Source organism: Podarcis melisellensis (assembly GCF_964234715.1).
Source record: "Podarcis melisellensis genome assembly, chromosome: 5".
NCBI classification, from domain to species: Eukaryota; Metazoa; Chordata; class Lepidosauria; order Squamata; family Lacertidae; genus Podarcis; species Podarcis melisellensis.
This window is the reverse complement of record NC_138537.1, coordinates 95,758,661-95,778,050: the sequence shown is the minus strand read 5'-3', so window position 1 is coordinate 95,778,050 and position 19,390 is coordinate 95,758,661. Positions and strand designations below refer to the sequence as shown.

General features: G+C 43.4%; 1 protein-coding gene across 1 annotated transcript in view; it reads right to left on the bottom strand.

Annotated features, from left to right (window-relative positions):
- Window positions 1–19,390, bottom strand: part of SEMA3A (semaphorin 3A) — a 185,658-nt gene that overhangs the window by 17,672 nt on the left and 148,596 nt on the right. Inside the window, exons 7-13 of the mRNA XM_081911733.1 lie at window positions 16,332–16,474; window positions 15,309–15,423; window positions 15,116–15,185; window positions 14,187–14,331; window positions 10,123–10,342; window positions 6,518–6,609; window positions 3,154–3,195 (exon numbers count right to left, since the gene is read on the bottom strand). Of these exons, the coding sequence (XP_081767859.1) occupies window positions 3,154–3,195; window positions 6,518–6,609; window positions 10,123–10,342; window positions 14,187–14,331; window positions 15,116–15,185; window positions 15,309–15,423; window positions 16,332–16,474 (827 nt within the window). The remainder of the gene's footprint in view (window positions 1–3,153; window positions 3,196–6,517; window positions 6,610–10,122; window positions 10,343–14,186; window positions 14,332–15,115; window positions 15,186–15,308; window positions 15,424–16,331; window positions 16,475–19,390) is intronic.

Sequence of the window (19,390 nt, the reverse complement as noted above, 5' to 3'; positions counted from 1 at the left end):
AGGCCCTTTTTGAACATGACATCATGCAGCTGAACATGGGAATGTGGATTCCTGTACATACCAGCTTCCCACTCCACATTTCCATAGTCCACACCTGCCTATTTGCTCACCCTCCCTTCCAGGTCAGCTGAATCCTGAACACCACCTCCAGCCTGTCAAATTAAGGTTTCTCCTGCACGGCAAAACCCTTTGTTGTTGTACCTGAACTATCACAGAAGTATCAAGCGTTTCATAAACTTGGTTCATTTGGAAGGTTAACTAACAAGAGTCTTCTGCCACCACCTGATTAAGCAGAAAAACCTGGAGAAAAACACGCGGCCTCGACTCTGGAGGTCTGCAACTGCCCCTCTGCTCCCACAGAGCATCTGCAGGCACAAGCTCCTCTGTTTGCTTCAGTGGGGAGGGAGGCAGCCAAGGGATGAGTTTTGGGAGGCTGCTTTGATTGTTATCTTTTGCTCTGCACGGGACGTAAAGTTCATCACGTCACTCCATGAAAAGCCCCGAGTTCACAAAGAACAATGCATTTAATATCTAAAGCTGGGAGTGCTCAAGAATCAGGAATCAACATGCTCTCAAAAACGCCTCTAATTCAAAGATGCAATCAATGCCAGAAGGTTGTCATAGGGCACATCACCTACGTGTATTGTTTTTTCCCCCTCCTCCCTTCACTCGGGGCTACACCAACACTTTATAGGCTTCACTTTACGTGAATAACTTAGCTAGAGAAAACTTTTAATATTGTAAATTTGTTTTCCGAGGGATCAGGGAGAATTGTAATCCCTCCTGAATACATAAAGGGGCCTTTGATCGAGAAGTTGTGCTTAAACGCATGGTTCATTATACAGTGTAATCTGCTCCTTTAAAAAGAATGTACTTGTAAAAATAATCAAAAGCAGAGCATTCTGGTACCATATGAATATATATATATATATATCTTGACAGCTTTGTTTTGAAAATAGTTTTCTCTATAATAGCACATTCTTTTAAATCTCCCCCTACCCCTTGTTGTTTTAGGTGATAAACTGTGCGAGGGAAGTGGCCCCAAACAAAATATTTCATGTCAAACTCATTCATTTTAGGCAAGTTTCCAGTACTCAGTGGGGTTCCTAGCTGGACTGCCCAGAATTCTGACTACTGAGATGGCTTTACCCCTTTCTCATTGAAAGCTATCTCAGTGGCTGATATGATACACATCTGTTTTCATATCTTTAAAAAGAATACCAAACATATGCATCTGAAAGATTTGTTATAAATTTAGAAAAGGTACATAAATGGAACACGGGCTTGTGGTGTATCTGCTGCTTGCCTCAAGATGTTCCAGAAAGCACACAAAAAGGGTTTCCAAACGCCTATCGAAGTCTGTCTCACAAGTTTCATTTTTACAAAATGTGTCTGTTTCAGCCACCATTACTCTAGTTGTTGTAAGAAGATCCTGTGCCCAAGCGCGATGCTCTATAGAAGCCTAATTCCGATATGTAACTCTACATTATAAAAACAGCCCTGTACAAAGTCAGACCAACAGTCCACGGGTGAGTCTGCTGGACCTCCCTGGAGACGCTGGGGATTTAACATGCAGAGCTAATCTATGGCCCTTCCTCAGAGCCTTTGGCCAATAAGGCTCAATTTTAATGCAGCTTCATCTAACGGATAAGAGAACTCTCACATTTTATCCCCAACAGATTCCATGGTGAGCAGCTTTAGAGACAGGCAGGCCAATCTTCCCATGGTGCAGAAGGTCTAAAGAAAGTGGACTCACTCTGCATCTTCAGGCTGCTTCAAGGATGTAGGGTGGTGAAAGGCATAGCTGTCAACTTTCAGATTTGAAAATAAGGGATCAGCAGCCTCAAAATTAAGGGATCAGCAGCCTTACCTGTCCTAGGGAGCCTCGGAAATAAGGGATCAGCAGTCTCACCTGTCCCAGGGACAGTCTATGGGATATCTAACAATCTGGGATAGCAGCAGGAAGCAGCGGGAAATGGAATAAGGGAATTTCCAGCAAAAAAAGGGAAGGTTGACAGCTATGGTGCAAGGTGCTAGAGTGTGCTATGGGAACCAAGCCCTCTGGGTTCCTTTGCCAGAATGGCTCCTCTTTCATGTCTTCCCTTCGTCATCTCTGAAGTGCCTCCCAAATTCTGACTGCCAAAGTACTGTCATGCATTTGTGGAGGGCCACGTTCCCCTATATTCCTGAGTCCAAACAAAGTAAGACTCAGTCAAGGCTGGGGGAGTTAAAACTGTGCCAAACAAGGGACCCCTGAATTTAGCATGTTAAAACACAAGCCAGGCTGGCTTCCTGCATCCTGGAAATCACCAGCTCATGGTGGTTCCAGATGGGTAGCAATTGCTTGACATTGATAGCATGGCAACTCCCACTTTGTATAAAGCAGTCGCTATACACTGAAAACTTCCATTGTGATCAATGGGTCTTTGTAAAAGTGAATCTTGCACATTCATTCGCCCCTAGTTCATCGGTAGGCAAACTAAGGCGGATCCGGCCCAATCGCCTTCTCAATCCAGCCCATGGACGGTCCGGGAATCAGCATGTTTTTACATGAGTAGAATGTGTGCTTTTATTTAAAATGCATCCCTGGGTTATTTGTGGGGCATAGGAATTAGTTCATTTTTCTCTCTCCAAAATATAGTCTGGCCCCCCACAAGGTCTGAGGGACAGTGGACCGGCCCCCTGCTGAAAAACTTTGTTGACCCCTGCATTAAACACTTCCATTGTGATCAATGGGTCTTTGTAAAAGTGCATTTTGCACATTCATTAGCTCTAGTTAGTGTTATAGAGGAAGAAGCAGGTGAGAAGGAAGCCCGGTAGTGATTGTGCGAATGTTGGAGAACAGGAGATTTGACCCTCATGACCTGCAGCCAGTGACTCCTGGGGATGCAACACCTCTAGAGCTTGGAACAAGGATCTTTGTTTCAGAGACTACCATAATTAGGCAGTTCATTTGCACTTCATAGCTAGCGAATCACACGTAAAGACTTTCCCTCTTCTTTGTCTGTCAGAATTTTCATAAGAAACTAGAAACATTTATGAAAAGGAACGGGAGGCAGCTGGCATCAATATCTTTTCAGGCAAGCAAGTTAAGGTCTCTGAAATATGGGACCCAATAAATATTTAAGAGTCTCACGATTATATGTACAGTACCTGCTTTGTGGAAATCTTCATGGCTGAAATAGCTGTGGGTTCCTGGAAAAGAGAGTTACAGTTACAGCAAAGATGCTTTCATTAGCTGCTTCCCTTAAGACGATGAGAATTGGGTGCCTCGCCGTGGATTGCTCTTACTGACTTTCACGCTGAAACGCCGTTGTTGCTATGGATGCATTCAAATGCATTCGTGCCTGCGCAATTGTGCATGTTGAAACTCAACACAAGGATTAATCAAGCATGCATTCTACAAAGGTCCAGTGGAGGCGTCATAGCAGCCCTCCAAAAGCAGCGGTTTGCAAATTGGGAGCCAGCTTCAGGAATGCACACCTATGTCCCTTTCTCAGTGGGAATCATCCCCCCTTTAACCATGGCTTAGCATCATACTGAAGCTAACCAGGGTCCCTCTTCTTCAGGACTTATCAACTGCTGTGTGACTCCTTTGCTTCATAATATTGGCAACTGCTAGGGGGACAGGGAACTGCAGATCATGATGATGTCGCCATACCAGTAAATATGCAAAATGGTATGTAGAGGGGGACAACTCCGATCAGGGCTGCTACTTCTGGTAGAAATTCCACACTGAGGAATATGTGTAGATCTGTCTTATGGATTGTAGACCTTTCTATTTTCTTATAGTTTCCTCATACGGGCTCAGTTTCTATCAAGGTACGCTGACATAGCCCGCTTCAAGCTTTCACACTTCACCCCTGGCAAGCCCATGGGGAACTGGATATGGCTCAGTAGATGCTAAGCATGCAGACTCTCCAGTGCAAATGGGTTATTAAACTTGGTATTGGAAGGCATCAATTACAGGCCTTGCCGAAATGTTTGCTCAGCTGTTCAGGGAGACACTGCACAAATCAGGTTAAAAAGGCATTTGTTATCAGTGCAATACATCTGGAATGCCTTCAGTTTGGCTGGAGCTGTCAATGAAAAGTGTTGTGTTCGGCATTCTGCAACTCAGACTGTTAAATTCATTCTTTGGTGACATAAAATTAGATCCACCCACCCCAGGGATATGTGAAAACTCAAAAGTGATGGGTTGCATTGAAACTTTGTATCAGATTTCTACCTAGGACTCGATTCCTTTGGCGCATTAACCAACCCCCCTTCAAACTCCAGCTGCACCTGCAAGGAGAATAATTTCAATAGTATTTTATGACAGCTGATAAGGAGCTCTTGGTCATGCTGAATGTTCAGGTATTTGCATCCCCAGGCACCTGCACACCAGGGTGTTCAACGCAGCAAGGGAGCAAAGGAATTGCAATGCCTCCTTCTAACAGTTTCTGGTGGTCCCCTCTTCCCACCTTTTCGTTTTGCCCTTCAAGGGCAAAGCAAGGGCAAATCTGCACCGCCACGCCAAATAGCGCCTTTGCCAAGCCTGTCTTTCTCCTACCACTTTCTCTCCTGACTGCTAAGCCACTTTGGACTTTGGAAGTAGCTTGGGACAAGCGGAAAGCAGTAGACAAGGAGGTAGCTAAGCACCCGTCCTCCTGCCGACATATGCAACAGCCACTAAGGGTGGAGTTTCAGCCTCCATGTCAGCTGTCAAAGATGTTTTTGCTGTCAGTTCCATCACCGAGTCCACCCGCTTTTTTTGGCTAAGGACTCACCTCGCTAGATTCTGCCAGCCTCTGTTTCTGTTTGATCAGATACTGTTCTGGCTCAGCCCCAGACTTGCATGGGTCAACTACTAGTCACAGCTCCATGCCCACCCCAGCACAGGTGGTGGGACTCAAAACCAAATGTTGGAAACCACTTTTTCAAGGCTGGAAAATGTGATACAATGGTCCTCTCTCTCTCTCCCCCCCCCCCAATCTGAGTCACCATAACCTACTTCAAGGCATCTGAAACATAAGGCAAAAACCTCCAGGACAGAAGACATGATTTGTTCCAGAAAGTGAGACAAAGCACCTCTCCTTTTAGAAATTAAGTTCTTGGCTTGTCTCTTTAATTTTTGGCTTAACGGAGCGTGGCATCTAGACTGCTTTATACTATAAGTAGCTGATTTGCTGCAGGCAACAGAGAAAACAACCACAGGCCACCAGCGACTCTTGTGATTTCATCTCATTCCTTGAGATTTATTTCTTGTTCAAAACCAGGGGTTCAGATACCCACTGCTCAATTAACCAGAGCCTGACAATGAGGCACGCCTCATTGAGTCAGTGGCTCATTCACACACAGGTTGCACTTCCGATGTAAAGCCCAGAACGTTGCATGCAAACAGTCCTAGAAAACATGGCCCAAATAACATGGTGCCTATTCATAAGGCAAAGCAAGCAAGTATTGGGATGGGTGGAAACCAAGAAGTCTCGCTTTGTAGGATGCTGCTTCTAGGAGAAGGGAAATCTTGACATGGGACAGCCTGAGAGGATTTGTGAATCAGAACAGGGCTGTCATTTTCTTTCTTTTTTAAAATCTTAGCCTGTTAAATTTTAACATTGACAATCAATTGATTAAATTTACAACAATTTGCAGATAAATAAACAAGAATTCTGATGAAAGACAGGAAGCTCTCAAACGCTTGGTCCATCTAGGTCAGAAGCATTCCCTTTGTTTCTAGACAATGCTTCCATATGTTGCAGTTGGCATCATCTTTAAAAAGGCATCTCTCGCTGCGTAGGAAAGATGTGGAATCCCACTTCCAAGATAATTTGTAAATTCTTACATTAAAGTAACTCATTTTTTAAAAAATCTGCCTGACTGACTATGGGACAAGTTTTTAACTGATCAAAATGTTTATTGAATCAAGTTGATTAATCGGCAGTACACCTCAATCTCAGCTTTATCTTCTCATTTTCTTCATACTCCCCCGGATGGCACGAGATCAAAATCCATTTAAACAAAAACATGCATTGGAAATCAGCTCCTAAAACCATGCCAACTTTCGCCTACATTGTGTACTTCTTCAAAATTATTCTTAATTGTCATGTCATAGAAACCCTCAATGTCAGATAACAGACTTTTCACTACGCCTTTGTCTTCATGTCATATGCCCAGATGTAGAATTAATTCTGTATATTTTTCTGGGGAGAAGACAGGCAGCCAGACCTTCAAATGTTACAGATGGTTTTCACTGTAAATTGCAAACAGTCATATCTATTGGTTTTAGCGGCCCAGTGAACAAGGAGGGGAGGAGAGTCAGCAATATAATTTTTGCTATTAGCTCACAACTGGCACTGAAAGCTCTGAGGTTTATTTTGACTAGTGCCTGAATCTCTAATTGAGAAGCTAATTAGAAAGGTTTGCTGGACTCTTCCACAATAAACCCTGTCTCTGCAGCTGCCTGCAGGGGGTGGGGGGTGGTGGAGGCAGCAGCAGGGGAGCGAAAACAGATAACCAACTTTTCAATCACACTCACCCGAAAGACTGTCATTTCTTCCAGCAAAACTTCCTCCAAATCATGCCAGGTCTCTTTGGGGATAGAAACTACTTTCAAAACTGTCCCAATATCTGAAATAAAGACAGATACCATTTTCCCCCTTGAGTCCAAGAGCAGTCCAATCTCAGATCTACAGAAGTTTTATGTTTCCCACAATACAAATTATCGTATTTCAAAAAGGGGATTATGCAGCAATGCGTTCTTTAGAGTCGGCTCCATACAATACCCACTTACCTTCAAAATGATCTCAAAAGTTCTTAAAAGTTTCCAAAGAAGGATTATATTGAAATCTTTTAATTGCAAAAAAACCCCCAAAATCTGAACCCTGGACCCATTTTAGCTGTCAGCAAATGAACAGGGCAGTGTAATGTTACCAATGAAATGTCAGCTGCCACAAAAGCCAGGAATACACAGGATCAGCCAGGGCTACATTTTATGATTTATTCTCAAGTCCAAAGTATTCCATGTTTTCTTTTTCTTTTTCTTTCTTTTTAAAAATAACAATACAAGGGCAGATGTGAAAGTGAGACTTCATGGGGACGCACAGACAGCTGGAGGGTGCTACCAAATTAATTAAGTTGTCAGATCTGTTAGGAATCAGCTGGTGATTCCAAACGGTGCAGAGTTTGAGTTGAGAGTCCTGCATTAGACTATATGACCCTTGGGGTCCCAAGTCCCAATTTTATATATATATAATTTCTATACCGCTCTGTACCCAAAGGTCTCAGCAGTGGAGTAGCGTGGGGGTGCAGGGGGGGCCGGCCACACCGGGCGCAACATCTGGGGGTTAGGGTTAGGGGGCGCAAATCCACGGGTTAGGGGGCACAAATTATTTGCCTTGCCCCGGGTGCTGACAACCCACGCTACGCCACTGGGTCTCAGGGCGGTTCACATAAAATATAAAATACATAAAATCAAAACAAAACCAGCAACCCAATAAAACAACAACCCCAAAAGAGCCAGCATTTTTAAACAGGGTATAGGATGTAAATCAAGTCAGGCAAAGGCCTGGTTGAAAAGGTACATTTTTGCCTGGCGCCTAAAGGTGTACAGTGGTACCTCTGGTTGCAAATAGGATCCATTCGCAACATGAAAAGCCCACAACCTGAAGTGCCGTATCTGCGCAGGTGCACGGTGCGATTTGGCACTTGTGTGCATGCGCAAAGCGTGATTTAGTGCTACTTCCGGGTCGCCGCAGGAAGCAACCTGAAAAAATGTAACATGAAGCAAACATAACATGAGGTATGACTGTACAGTCATACCTCGGGTTGAATGTGCTTTGGGATGAGCGCGTTCCAGTTGCGTTCCACGGCAACCCGGAAGTAACAGAGCGTGTTACTTCCAGGTTTCGCCGCTTGCGCATGTGCAGACGCTCAGAATGACTTCACGCGTATGCGCAGAAACGGCGAAAAGCGATGCGCGCATGTGCAGACGTGCTGTCGCTGGTTACGTTCGCTTCTAGATGCGAACGGGGCTCTGGAACGGATCCCGTTCGCATCTAGAGGTATCACTGTATAGTGATGGTGCTAGGCGATAGCTAGTCTGTTGCAGGGTTGCTGAGAACTGTTTGCAAGGGGCAAATTAAAGAGCCCAGTATTATAGGGGAAATAATTTCCTTTAAATGTATCCTGTGTGTGCAGGATTACCGACTTTTGGCCCTGCCGCTGTTCATCTGCCTCCAACGGCAGCTTTTTTTTTCCTTTTTGGGCAGCCAGTGATAACATTTCTCCCTCTACTGTGAAAAGCTTCCCCTGCCGTAGGCAGTCAAATCGCTTCACCCAACACTGCAGAATAACTGACCTGCAAATTGTCAGTTTTTCTTAACGGAGTATTCCAGGTGGAAGAGGGGAAGGGGATAAAAACACTTTACTAAGCTTAGAAGTTGTGCGGGGATGCGGGGGGGGGGGGGCAAAGGATGTCATTCAGAAGCTACCGTTTTAAACAAAGTCTATATCAATTTTGTCAGCATCAAAGACTGGAAGATTTAAGTTCTTGCAGCAGAAGGAGAGACCACTACAAAGTAATGGAGAACTGGATTATTGCCACGTTTAAAACATTTTGAATTCTACAACAGAGGTTTGACAAAGCCAAAGAAGTCAGACTAGCAGATAGGCATTAAATCTTTAAGATAAATAGTTCTATTTTAAGAGGGACCTCCCCCCCCCCCATTAGTGGCTTGCTGCTCTCTAAAGCCTCTGAGGTCAAATGCACAATGTGTTAAACCCTACAGTGTCTCTGATCAGGCCTCAGGCATCCAAAGCGAAGTTTTATCTGTACTCAAGATCAGGCTTACGTGGAATAATATTTCAAACAATTTCACACAAAGTGAACCAGGCCCCTCATTTCAGATCTGCAAGCTTTGGCGAGTAACTCATCTTACAAGATAAAATTACTGTTATTAATTCACGTTTACTGAAAGATGGACTCGAGACTGTGTTAAATGATCCGCTCCTGCCCTCAAGTCAAATTATGAGGGCAAAAATATGCATTTTGGTCTGCTGGAGAGGAGAGGGATTGAAGTGAACCATCGCTGAGGTGAGAGTTAGAGCAAAGTATCCAGATGTATACTTAAAACAACAACAATGCTGAATTAATCACATTTCCTTTCCGCTAGGACTCAGGGAAACAACATAACTTACTTCCTTCTTAACTTGCACTAGACCTCGGGAAAAGATGGTGGTATTTTCATTTAGCATTTATTTTTGTTTAAGTGACGCTGCTGTGGCCCTTGCTATAGTGGGAATTAAAATGTTGTTCTCTGAGATTAATCAACCATACCACATTGCCAAGGTAACTGTCAGGCTCAGATGAGATTTAAGATGGACGTCTGCTGGCTGTGAGCTGGGTAAGACTGCAGAGTGGAAGACAAGGAGACAGTCTTGCTTTTCCAGAGATCAGGGGAAAAAAAGACTGAAGTCACACACAGCTTGAACTTAATTCAAGCTTTAATTGAATTAGTATTAAATTGGGAGTCCCCAGGGGTTGGCAGCTCCTGGACCAGAAGGGAGAAAACAGAACTAAAGGCTGCTGCATACAAAGTGCTTTGGACTAGCGTGCTCTCTAACGTGCTATATTCAGGACATTTATTTTGGGGAAGTATTTTGGATATGGGAAATTATTCAAATGTGCAAGCCCCAAGCTACAAACTGAAATGGCATAGTCCGGACACAAGTTTATCATCCAGTGAGAAATTGGGTCTAGAGTTATTTAAATGGATGTGGTCATTACGTCAATCAAGTAAATTGCAGTCCACCCAAAATAGAGTCGAGCCTTGCTTCTAAGCAATTCAGTGAGCCACACTAGAAGACACAGACAGGGCTCTTTTTCAGCAGGAACCCACTGGACCTCAGTTCCAGCACCTCTCAGGCAGGTGCCATTGCCATTCAAAGAGAACAAGGGAGGCGTTCATGGTGAGTTTTGGCACCTCTTGTTTTAGAAATATAGCACTGGCTACTTTCCACTAAAAACTGCTTTGGTGCAAGTCCATTCACGTTGACAGTACTTGCACAGAAGGAATGCCAAACATCTTGGACTCTTCTGCTCTGCTTTCCATTCACTTTCTAAAGAGGTTTGCGGAGCCTTACCTGTCCCAATGAACATGACGTCATACTGGCCATCTTCTGCATCTACCCGATCGACCACGATTTGTGTGAACTGGTAATCCAAATCTGTTTTGATCATTATGGGGCGATTATTGATGGGAAATACAGGGTTGTACATCGCTGGGTGGCTTCTTGCGAATGTGATGACTTCATCAGGAAGATCCTTGGTTGAGTCAAAGCCACCAAATGTTTTGCTTGGACACTGGGGAGGGGGATGGCAAAAGAGAATATTGTCAAGAGATTACAACAGTGAAATTCCCATTTCCTCAGTGTATACACTGAAGTCTTCACAACAACCTTAGGTTTTCACATGGTGCTGCTGCATCATCATCATACTGTGTCCAATGCTAGTCCTGCTCAGAGGTTCTATTAGTAGTGTCCTTTATTTTAATAGGTCTACTCTATAGAGATAGATGAGTCAATCTGTGTTGGGATATACAATCCTTCCAGTATATGCAAGCCAGTGACTTGCTGAATTCAAATCTCAGCATTGCTAAGTGTCTGTAGGTAAATTGCATTTTATGGGGATAATAATAATAGTGGCCCGAGCATTCAGATAAATCGTGCTGTTATCAAGATTTGCCTTCACCTCTTACTCCAAGTCCAAACAATTCTGAGCTTGGGGAAGGGGGAGGTGGTACCAGGTGAATTTGGACCAAGCTCAACGGGGGCTTTACTCAACCTGAATTGGGGCAGCCGTGTTCAAGTTCACATTTCAAGCTTCCCTCTCGCCTCATTCCTAAAGACGTGTAAAGTGCTTTGAACACTTGAAGTGTAAAATATTGATAGCATTATTATACTTTGTGTTCATTTCCTTTGATTTAAGAACACAAATGCCCTAGTGTTGCAATAACCTGCATCGCCTATGTATTCCTAAAACATGCAGCACTTGAAAGCCAAAATGTAATTAAACAACAATCCTGATCTTGCAACACGCTCTGTAGGGAGAAAAATCAATTATCATAGCTATCTTCTTATTAACAATTCATCAGGGAGGACATTAAAAACAACAACACATGTGTTTTAAAAGAATAGGACGATGTCCTCCATCGCAGCACCAGTTCTATGTAGCCTGGTTTTTATCATATATTAGGTATCATTTTATTATGTGCTTTTTCCTAGCAACAAAACTCAAGTATCCACTTTTATTAGTGAATATCAGAGCCTGAGATAATTGCATATCAAACACAATTAAAAACCAGAAAAACCGCAGGTTCCCTTCTTCTGTTTTTTGTTATCAATGCCACATTCTAGCAGTTAAATAATACCAACAATTAACAACAGTTTTTTCATAGCTTATAGCAATTTTGCATTAAAAAAAATTCCATATTTCACATCCCAAAGGCAATCTTGATTTTCCAGATGGAGTGCAATACTGATTACTTGCATTAATTAGATAATGATTAATCGGATAATGTATGAGAAGTGCTTTGAACAAGAAAAGTAATTTAGAAGTGCTAAGTATTGTTAATGCAGCTGGGAATTCATATACAAGAACATGTGTGAATAATCTTTTTGGATTTTCTAAATGGACTGTCTTGATCATTTTCATCCAGCCATCTATAAACGTTGAATTTACAAGGAGCGAACATACGACGAGACGTCCAAGGACGCTGTGGGCACTTTCCCCTCTCAAATTCCCCAGTTCAATGGTATGCTGGGATCCCTTAGGAAACCTAAGTGCTAAATCATTTCAAGGAATCCATCCTTCATATATTGTATTGATTTCTTGTTTGAATCCCTAGTGCTTTAAATGGAAGCTGTGAAACTAAAAATCCATGTTGCCTCTGCATAATCCAGGGCCTACCAAAAGCTGCCCTTGGAGCGGATTAACACGGCCCGTTCCTCTGCAAAACGTATATTGGAGATGAGCTGAACTGTCCTTCCCCCATGGTTGTGTGCAAAGCGTGTTCTCCTTCATGGAGAGCACGTGTTGCAGTGGGGGCCGCCAGGACACTCCAAAGTTGGGGGCGGGCTAATCGACCGTTGGCCACTGATGCGATTGGGGCTTCCCTTGTTGTTGGGAAGAAGTTAATGTTGCCATTTGTTGATTGACAGCTAGAAATGGTGAAACTTCTTGCACGAGGCTAGGGCTTCCTCTTTTCGCCTGTGCATCGGATTGCCCCTCCCTCCCTCCCTAGAATAGGGTTGTTCGCTTTGACCTTGCTATGCCTGTCATGGGGTCGTCTGCTTTGGAGTGGAGGCCTGGTAGGAATTTTGTCCATCTGGCTGATTGGCTGGGGCCATTTGTTTTTTTGTCTACTGCGTAGCAAATCGTCACAACTTGTAAGGTTGCGGTTAGGCATTGGTTTATGGTTTGGTTGGTTGAGGGGCATGGGTTGGCTGTGCCTGACCCCTAATGCTGAAGCTGCAAGGGATTCTGTTAAAGGAATTGGGGGCTAGCTATTGCTTGTCCACTCTGTCAAGGGGGCTCGGGCCATAGCAATGATCTCCTGGTTGCATTTGGGGAGGGCTGAGGGCAGGTTCCCTGCTCTGACACTACCCCCAAGTGTATTCCCCTTTTCTGACTTTCGCATCATGCGGAATGTCAGTCTGTCCCCCACGGTGGGGGCAGATAGTCGCAACCAATGCCTAAGCAACCACTCACAAATTTGTATTTTAATAAAGTTGTGGCCAAAAGTATGCCAAAAATCTTAAACAAAAATCTGTGTGATGTGTGAGTTATTGGGGTGGACCTGGGGACCTTGACACGCAATTGTAATGATCATTTCAATGATTGCTTTACACCACTTTTAAATATTTTTTATCTTGCTGTACAGCAGCCTGATGTTTTGTGAGCGGGCAGTAGATAAGTACTTTAGTACTTCTGTGAACCACCATGAGACCTCTGGGTATAGAGCGGTATATAAGTTCAATAAATAATAAACAAACAAATATAAATTATTTGGCTGTGCAGACAAGCCTGTGAATCTCAATGGGGCGCAGGTTTACTGCACTTAAGGGGGCTGGCAAATAAAAGATTATTAGAGGTGTGCAGTACAATTTCATGCATGTTCACTCTGAAGTCATCCGCAGAACATTTAATAGGTCCAATGGCCAAATTACGTTTGGTTTTTGCTACATAGTTCTGTCCTTGGATGTTGGTTTTTTTTTTCTTTTTATCAGTACAGTATACTAGGGTTGGGACACATATTCAGAAAAAACACATGTATGGACCTCTCAGAAAGATGCCACTTCATAGTATGTGGAAAAACACACTGTGTTATGCTTACAGGTAGGTAGCTGTGTTGGTCATAGTAGAAACAAAATAAAAAAAATTCCTTCCAGTAGCACGTTAGAGATCAACTTTGTTATTGGTATCAGCTTTCGTGTGCATGCACACTTCTTCAGATACCACAAAATCTCACACCAATAACAATCTTAGTTGGTCTCTAAGGTGCTACTGGAAGGATTTTTTTTATTTTGTTTCTAGGCTGTGTTATGGTCCTCAACACCAAAAATCCCCTACCTTTTTCTCTGAATGTATTGATTGACTCAGAATTTATTTTTATTTATTTTTTATTATTAGACTTGTATACCGCCCTTCTCATCATAATATCTCAGCGTGGTTCACAAGATCAAGGCATTTAAATGAGATGTCTTTCACAGTTAGAAGGCATGGAATACTATTTCAATAGGCAATTGAAATTCATGGACTGCTTTGGGTGGATGAAAGAAGAGTTGGATTTGATATCCTGCTTTATCACTACCCGAAGGAGTCTCAAAGCGGCTAACATTCTCCTTTCCCTTCCTCCCCCACAACAAACACTCTGTGGGGTGAGTGGGGCTGAGAGACTTCAGAGAAGTGTGACTGGCCCAAGGTCACCCAGCAGCTGCATGTGGAGGAGCGGAGACGTGAACCCGGTTCACCAGATTACGAGACTACCGCTCTTAACCACTACACCGCACTGAAATCAATGTGCATGCTTCTAGAGCGATTCCTCAACAATTATCCCTACAGAGAAAACAGTGGTATTTCCCTCCAGATAAATGCCTGCCAATACTGCTTGGGCACCACCTGGCTGCACAGTGAGTAGGGCACTTACAGTTCCTGGTCGCGGGTATGGGACTCTTCCTTGGTAGGGAACCCATTGATAGTTGGGACCATCTCTGTGAGCATATGGGCCCAGAAACACCCTCCTCACGTCCGTCATGCTATACATGCACACAGCCGATCCTTTAAAGATGTTGCTAATAATAGACAGGGTGGAAAAACAGATAGGTGAAGAGAAAAAAAGAAGCAATTGTTTCTAAATTAGAGAGGTTCTAGAAATACCAGCTTTCCATTTATTTATTTTCTGCCGCAAAAAAAGCCAACAGCAACCTTGTGCAATTGTCTAACCAAATCAAAATGAGATGCTTTGAAAATGGGATTCAGTCGAAACAATTTACTTTGATAAGAGAATTATATCCACATTTTAATTTCCCCTTCCCTCCATGATCTGCAGGCATTTAATGCCCTTTAAGTCCCCTTCTTCTCCCTAGCTCCAGTACCAGACCAGCACCCATGGGCCTCAGCTTCCTTGAGCGCTTACAAACCAGGCAAGTGACAACCCTCTGAAAGGGTCTGGAGTTGTTGCTTGTATGGTGTGTAAATTCTCTCTGAAGAGCCAAAGCAAAAACATAGGGACAGGATTTGGCTTCCAGGTCAATAGAAACAAAAAGTTTGCATTCAATAGGCACCAGACGCAATTAGGCCTCCTATACAACACATACTAAGAAAAGGGTTAATGCAGAAAAACACACACACATTCTTTTAAACTGTGTGGCCGCAGACTTCTGAGCGATTATATATATATTGCTCATAGGAAAACTCCAGTTCATTAACCTCTTACATCTACTACTTTTCTAACAGTTCAAAGGTTGAGAAAATGCCTTCTCCTTTAAAGGGCCATGTTAACAAAGAAAGCTTTTAAAAACGGGCAGCCTCCATGCACTCCCCCCCCCCCAAGAAGTAAAATGATATGTCCGCTACCTGGAAGTTGTAAACACTCCATAGATGATTGGGGTTTTAGGGTCCTTTGAGTTCATTAGAAACACATCCTCTGTCAAAATAAATAAAATAAAATAAGGGGCAAGAAGCAAAAAACAGCCGCCAATTTAGTAATGAGCATGCAGCTGGCCAGAGAGAGAATGGTTCTGTCTTCAGAAACACTTTGACCACTTACGGAGCTCATCAAAATGAGTGTCAATGCCGTTGGGACCTGGCACCGAACAAATCAGGCGTGCTTTGAGGAAAGTGGTCCACTTGTTGACGAGACTTCTGTGGCCACCAAAGTCATTCTACAAAAGAAATAGCTCATGTCAGGACATAAAAACAAAGTCTGCTTATTGTGTAGGAAATCTCAGACTGCACCTGGAAAGTGTGGAGGAAAAGTCAGTGTGGAGAAGCCCTCAGTGAAGCTGTAGTGGCACATGGGAGTTCCCACTTCAGTGCAGCCATGCGTAGGGTCCCACCTCCTCCAAAATAACCCTGCTCTACACATGGCTTTGTCCAGTTTGGAACTGGAAGCGGCAATATAGCACCAGAGGTTTGTGACTCTCTGTGCAGAATCGCCATGAGGTTCAGAGGGGAGGAAGAAGGTTTGTAGCTGGCTTCAGTCCATCGGCCCTGTTTTCAGGTAACTTTTGCTGCTAGTTTTCCAAACTTTACCCCAAAGAGGAGAGGTATATCTCACTTAAAGACAACGAGAGCATTTCTAAACTGTTGCTGCTGCTCAACAAACGTTACACCTGCTTTCACCACAAGCTTCCCAAATGAAGACTGGAATATAAGCCTAAAAAGAGAAATAACTGTTCTTACATGAAGTTACAGGCCCAGTTCAGGTGAACAGAATGCCTCAGACCTGTGCATTACCATGGGTTTCTCTACTTCTTTTGCTGCGAGAGCAGGAGAGCAAAAGCTTCTGCTTCTATTTCAGCACAAACTGCAGTTCCATGTTTTGTTTGAACTCGGCAACTGTGGTTTGTTTGAACTAAAGTTAGTTTAAGCAAACCGGACTCAAACTGAGCCCAAAGCTTACCATTGTTAATTCCTCCTCACATCACATGGATATGGCCATTGTACCTTATACCTATTATTTGACACATCCACCCACAGTACTAAATATACCGGTATTAGTGAAGTGATCTTTCTTTACAACTGAAAGAATATGATTGTGAGTGTATTCATCATCCAGTCACAGTTTTACCTTACAGATCTGTCCTATCCTGGCATGTGTAGCTTTTCCAGAATGCTCCCCATCAATTGCATTTTCACGGAAGAAAAAATAGATCTTGTCATCCTCCGGGTTGTCACTTTCGGGGATCAGGTGAGCGCTGATAAACCGAGGATCTGAAAAGAAAATGCAAGTGTGTACTACAGTAATGATACATGGATTACAACGAAGGATCAGAGGGAGTGGGGGAATGGAGCTTAAGCATAAGCTTTGGGTCATTCAGATTGTAGATCTTCCCAAGACTTGGTGAGGGATTTCACAACTTCTTCTTCCACAAAAACTCTAGCACTTACTACGATTTGCCCACAGGTCCCTGAAGACTTAGCTACGACACTTTGAGGCTGGTATGACTGAGCTATGATTAATGTTCATGATATGGACAAAAACAAGTGGATGAAATTTTGAGGAGCAGCAGAAGATAGGGCAACGTTAGGACCAGCCAAAGTTGCAAGTTGATTTATGATCCTTGGCGTGAGTTGGAGTGAGCAATCTTATTCTTCAGTTTCTAGTCATCACCCATTGCTGAGGAGAGTTTGCCCATCACTTTAGCGGGAAAATAAATAGGGAGACACCAATCACAGGGAAATGAAAGGAAGAAACCTCCAGCAACATAAAGGGAAAAGGCTTCTATTGAGTGCAACCTGTTTCAAACCAAATTCTTTCTCAGGATCAGTGTTTTTTTCTGGGGGAATACAGAGGTACGCATACCCCTAAACATTTTGTGTGAATCTACCTTTGCAGTATTTCAATATGAGTGGGAAAATGAGAGCACCCCTAAACATTTTTTAAGAAAAAAAGCACTGCTCAGGATCATTATAAATATAAACAGTATAAAACTATTAAACACACACACACAAACAAACAAACACAAACACAATCTTTGGGGCACTTGTAATTTTATCAGCAAAGGAAAGAAAAGGGATTACTGTTTTTTATCCTTTAGAATGTTCTAATTTCATACTAAAATACAATATTTTTTTAGTTATGCCTAACCAATGTAAATAACACATAAAGAAAATGGTGCAAAATAACTTCAGCAGCATGTGCTTCCTGGCCCTGATCCAGCTTTAAAAAGGTAAAGGTACCCCTGCCCGTACGGGCCAGTCTTGACAGACTCTGGGGTTGTGCGCCCATCTCACTTAAGAGGCCGGGGGCCAGCTCTGTCCGGAGACACTTCCAGGTCACGTGGCCAGTGTGACATCGCTGCTCTGGCGAGCCAGAGCTGCACACGGAAACGCCGTTTACCTTCCCGCTGGTAAGCGGTCCCTATTTATCTACTTGCACCCGGAGGTGCTTTCGAACTGCTAGGTTGGCAGGCGCTGGGACCGAGCAGCGGGAGCGCACCCCGCCGCAGGGATTCGAACCGCCGACCTTTCGATCGGCAAGTCCTAGGCGCTGAGGCTTTAACCCACAGCGCCACCTGCGTCCTAATCCAGCTTTACTCATACACAAAAAGTCGCACAGAAAGAGAACCTCCAAATTTGCTTTGAATTTTGCTACTAGTAGCATCAGCTGGGAGGGCAATATGTCTCTACACCATGTCATCAAAGGGCTCAGCCTGCAAGTTTACTGGCGGCAGCTGAGCACTTCAGTCCAGATCTCTTCTTTTCATCAAAATCTGTTTGATTTTGAGTTGCTTAATATTGAAACTGCACCCCAGGCTGAAACGGAAAACGAATACTATGAGTTAGAGGAGTTCTCTTGCACAACACCGGAATAATTTTAAGGGAATTCACTCTTAAAGCAAAATTTAAAGCAAATTTGGAGGTTTTCTTTCTGCTTTCATGGAATTGGAGGGATTCCATGGGAAACCAAGAGATTCACTACATTACGTAAAGAGGAAGGCGCCTCAGCTGGACCAGAGTAACTATGCATGTCACTGCATGAATAAATGGCTTTGGAAAGCATTTTCACTGTTTCTGACTGGTCAAACTTTCGGGCTGTTTAGCCACCTGGATAAATCAATATATTTCAAGTCAATGAAAGAATGTTTCATGTCAGCTGAGCAGCCATCTGTGCTTTTGATCATTTAGTTTCTGTTCTCTGTAGCTCTGCAATTCTTACATAGAGTATAAGAAATAAACAAAGCCGATAGGATAGATCTAGAGACATGCATTTATAAGCATGCATGCATTGCATACGAAGCAACCTAACAGCACAACAGAAGCTTTTCATGTTTATGATGACCTACAAGAATGAAGAGAGCACAAAAAATATTTCAACGTGCGTGCGCGCGCACACACACACGCACACACACACACACAATCTGCTCTGTTAGTTTCCATCATGTTGCATTCAAGCAACAGCAAAGCTCCAAACAGCCACACCAAAAACAAAACCATCTGCTCATAACTCTGTTTTTGATAAGCAACAGGAAGTGACCCCCAAGTTTAAAAGTCAGAATGCAAGGCATTTGGGGATGTATGAATATAATATTTTAAAGGTGATTTGAAAGGAGAAGAGTTCACAAATGTAAACATATGCAGCTGCCTTATATTGAGTCAGATCATTGCCCAGCAGAGTCTCTTCTTTCTGGCTGTGTCTCTCCAAGCGCACATCAGATTCTGATGAATCCTAAATCCTAAGCTTAGGTCTCATGCCCAGAAAGCAGGGGGCCAAGTGGTTGTCCTCTTGTCTCTTTCTAGGTCCTCATCCGAGTAGTTTTTCTTGCCACTTTCCCCTGGAAAACCCACTCTTTAGCGCTAAATTGGAACAAACAGCAATCCACACAACACGCAATTGCCAATTGTTCCGATTCAGGGAGTTCAACATTGGGTTTCCCTGGGAGAAAGCAGAAGGGCAAAGGGAGGGGTGGATGAGCCCTTCACTGAGCTGATTCACAGAAATTCAGGATATCTCTGCGGTGAAAATGGTTCTCCTTCAAATCACTTCAGAATGAATCTGGAGGCTCTTGCAGCTTTGTGAGAAATTCTGAGTCCACTGGAGCTGCTCTGAGGGTGATTTCCCCAAACTCTCCATATACAGAAAATACCAGGGAGGGGAAGATAGGCGGGAGGGGGGTAGATTTGTGA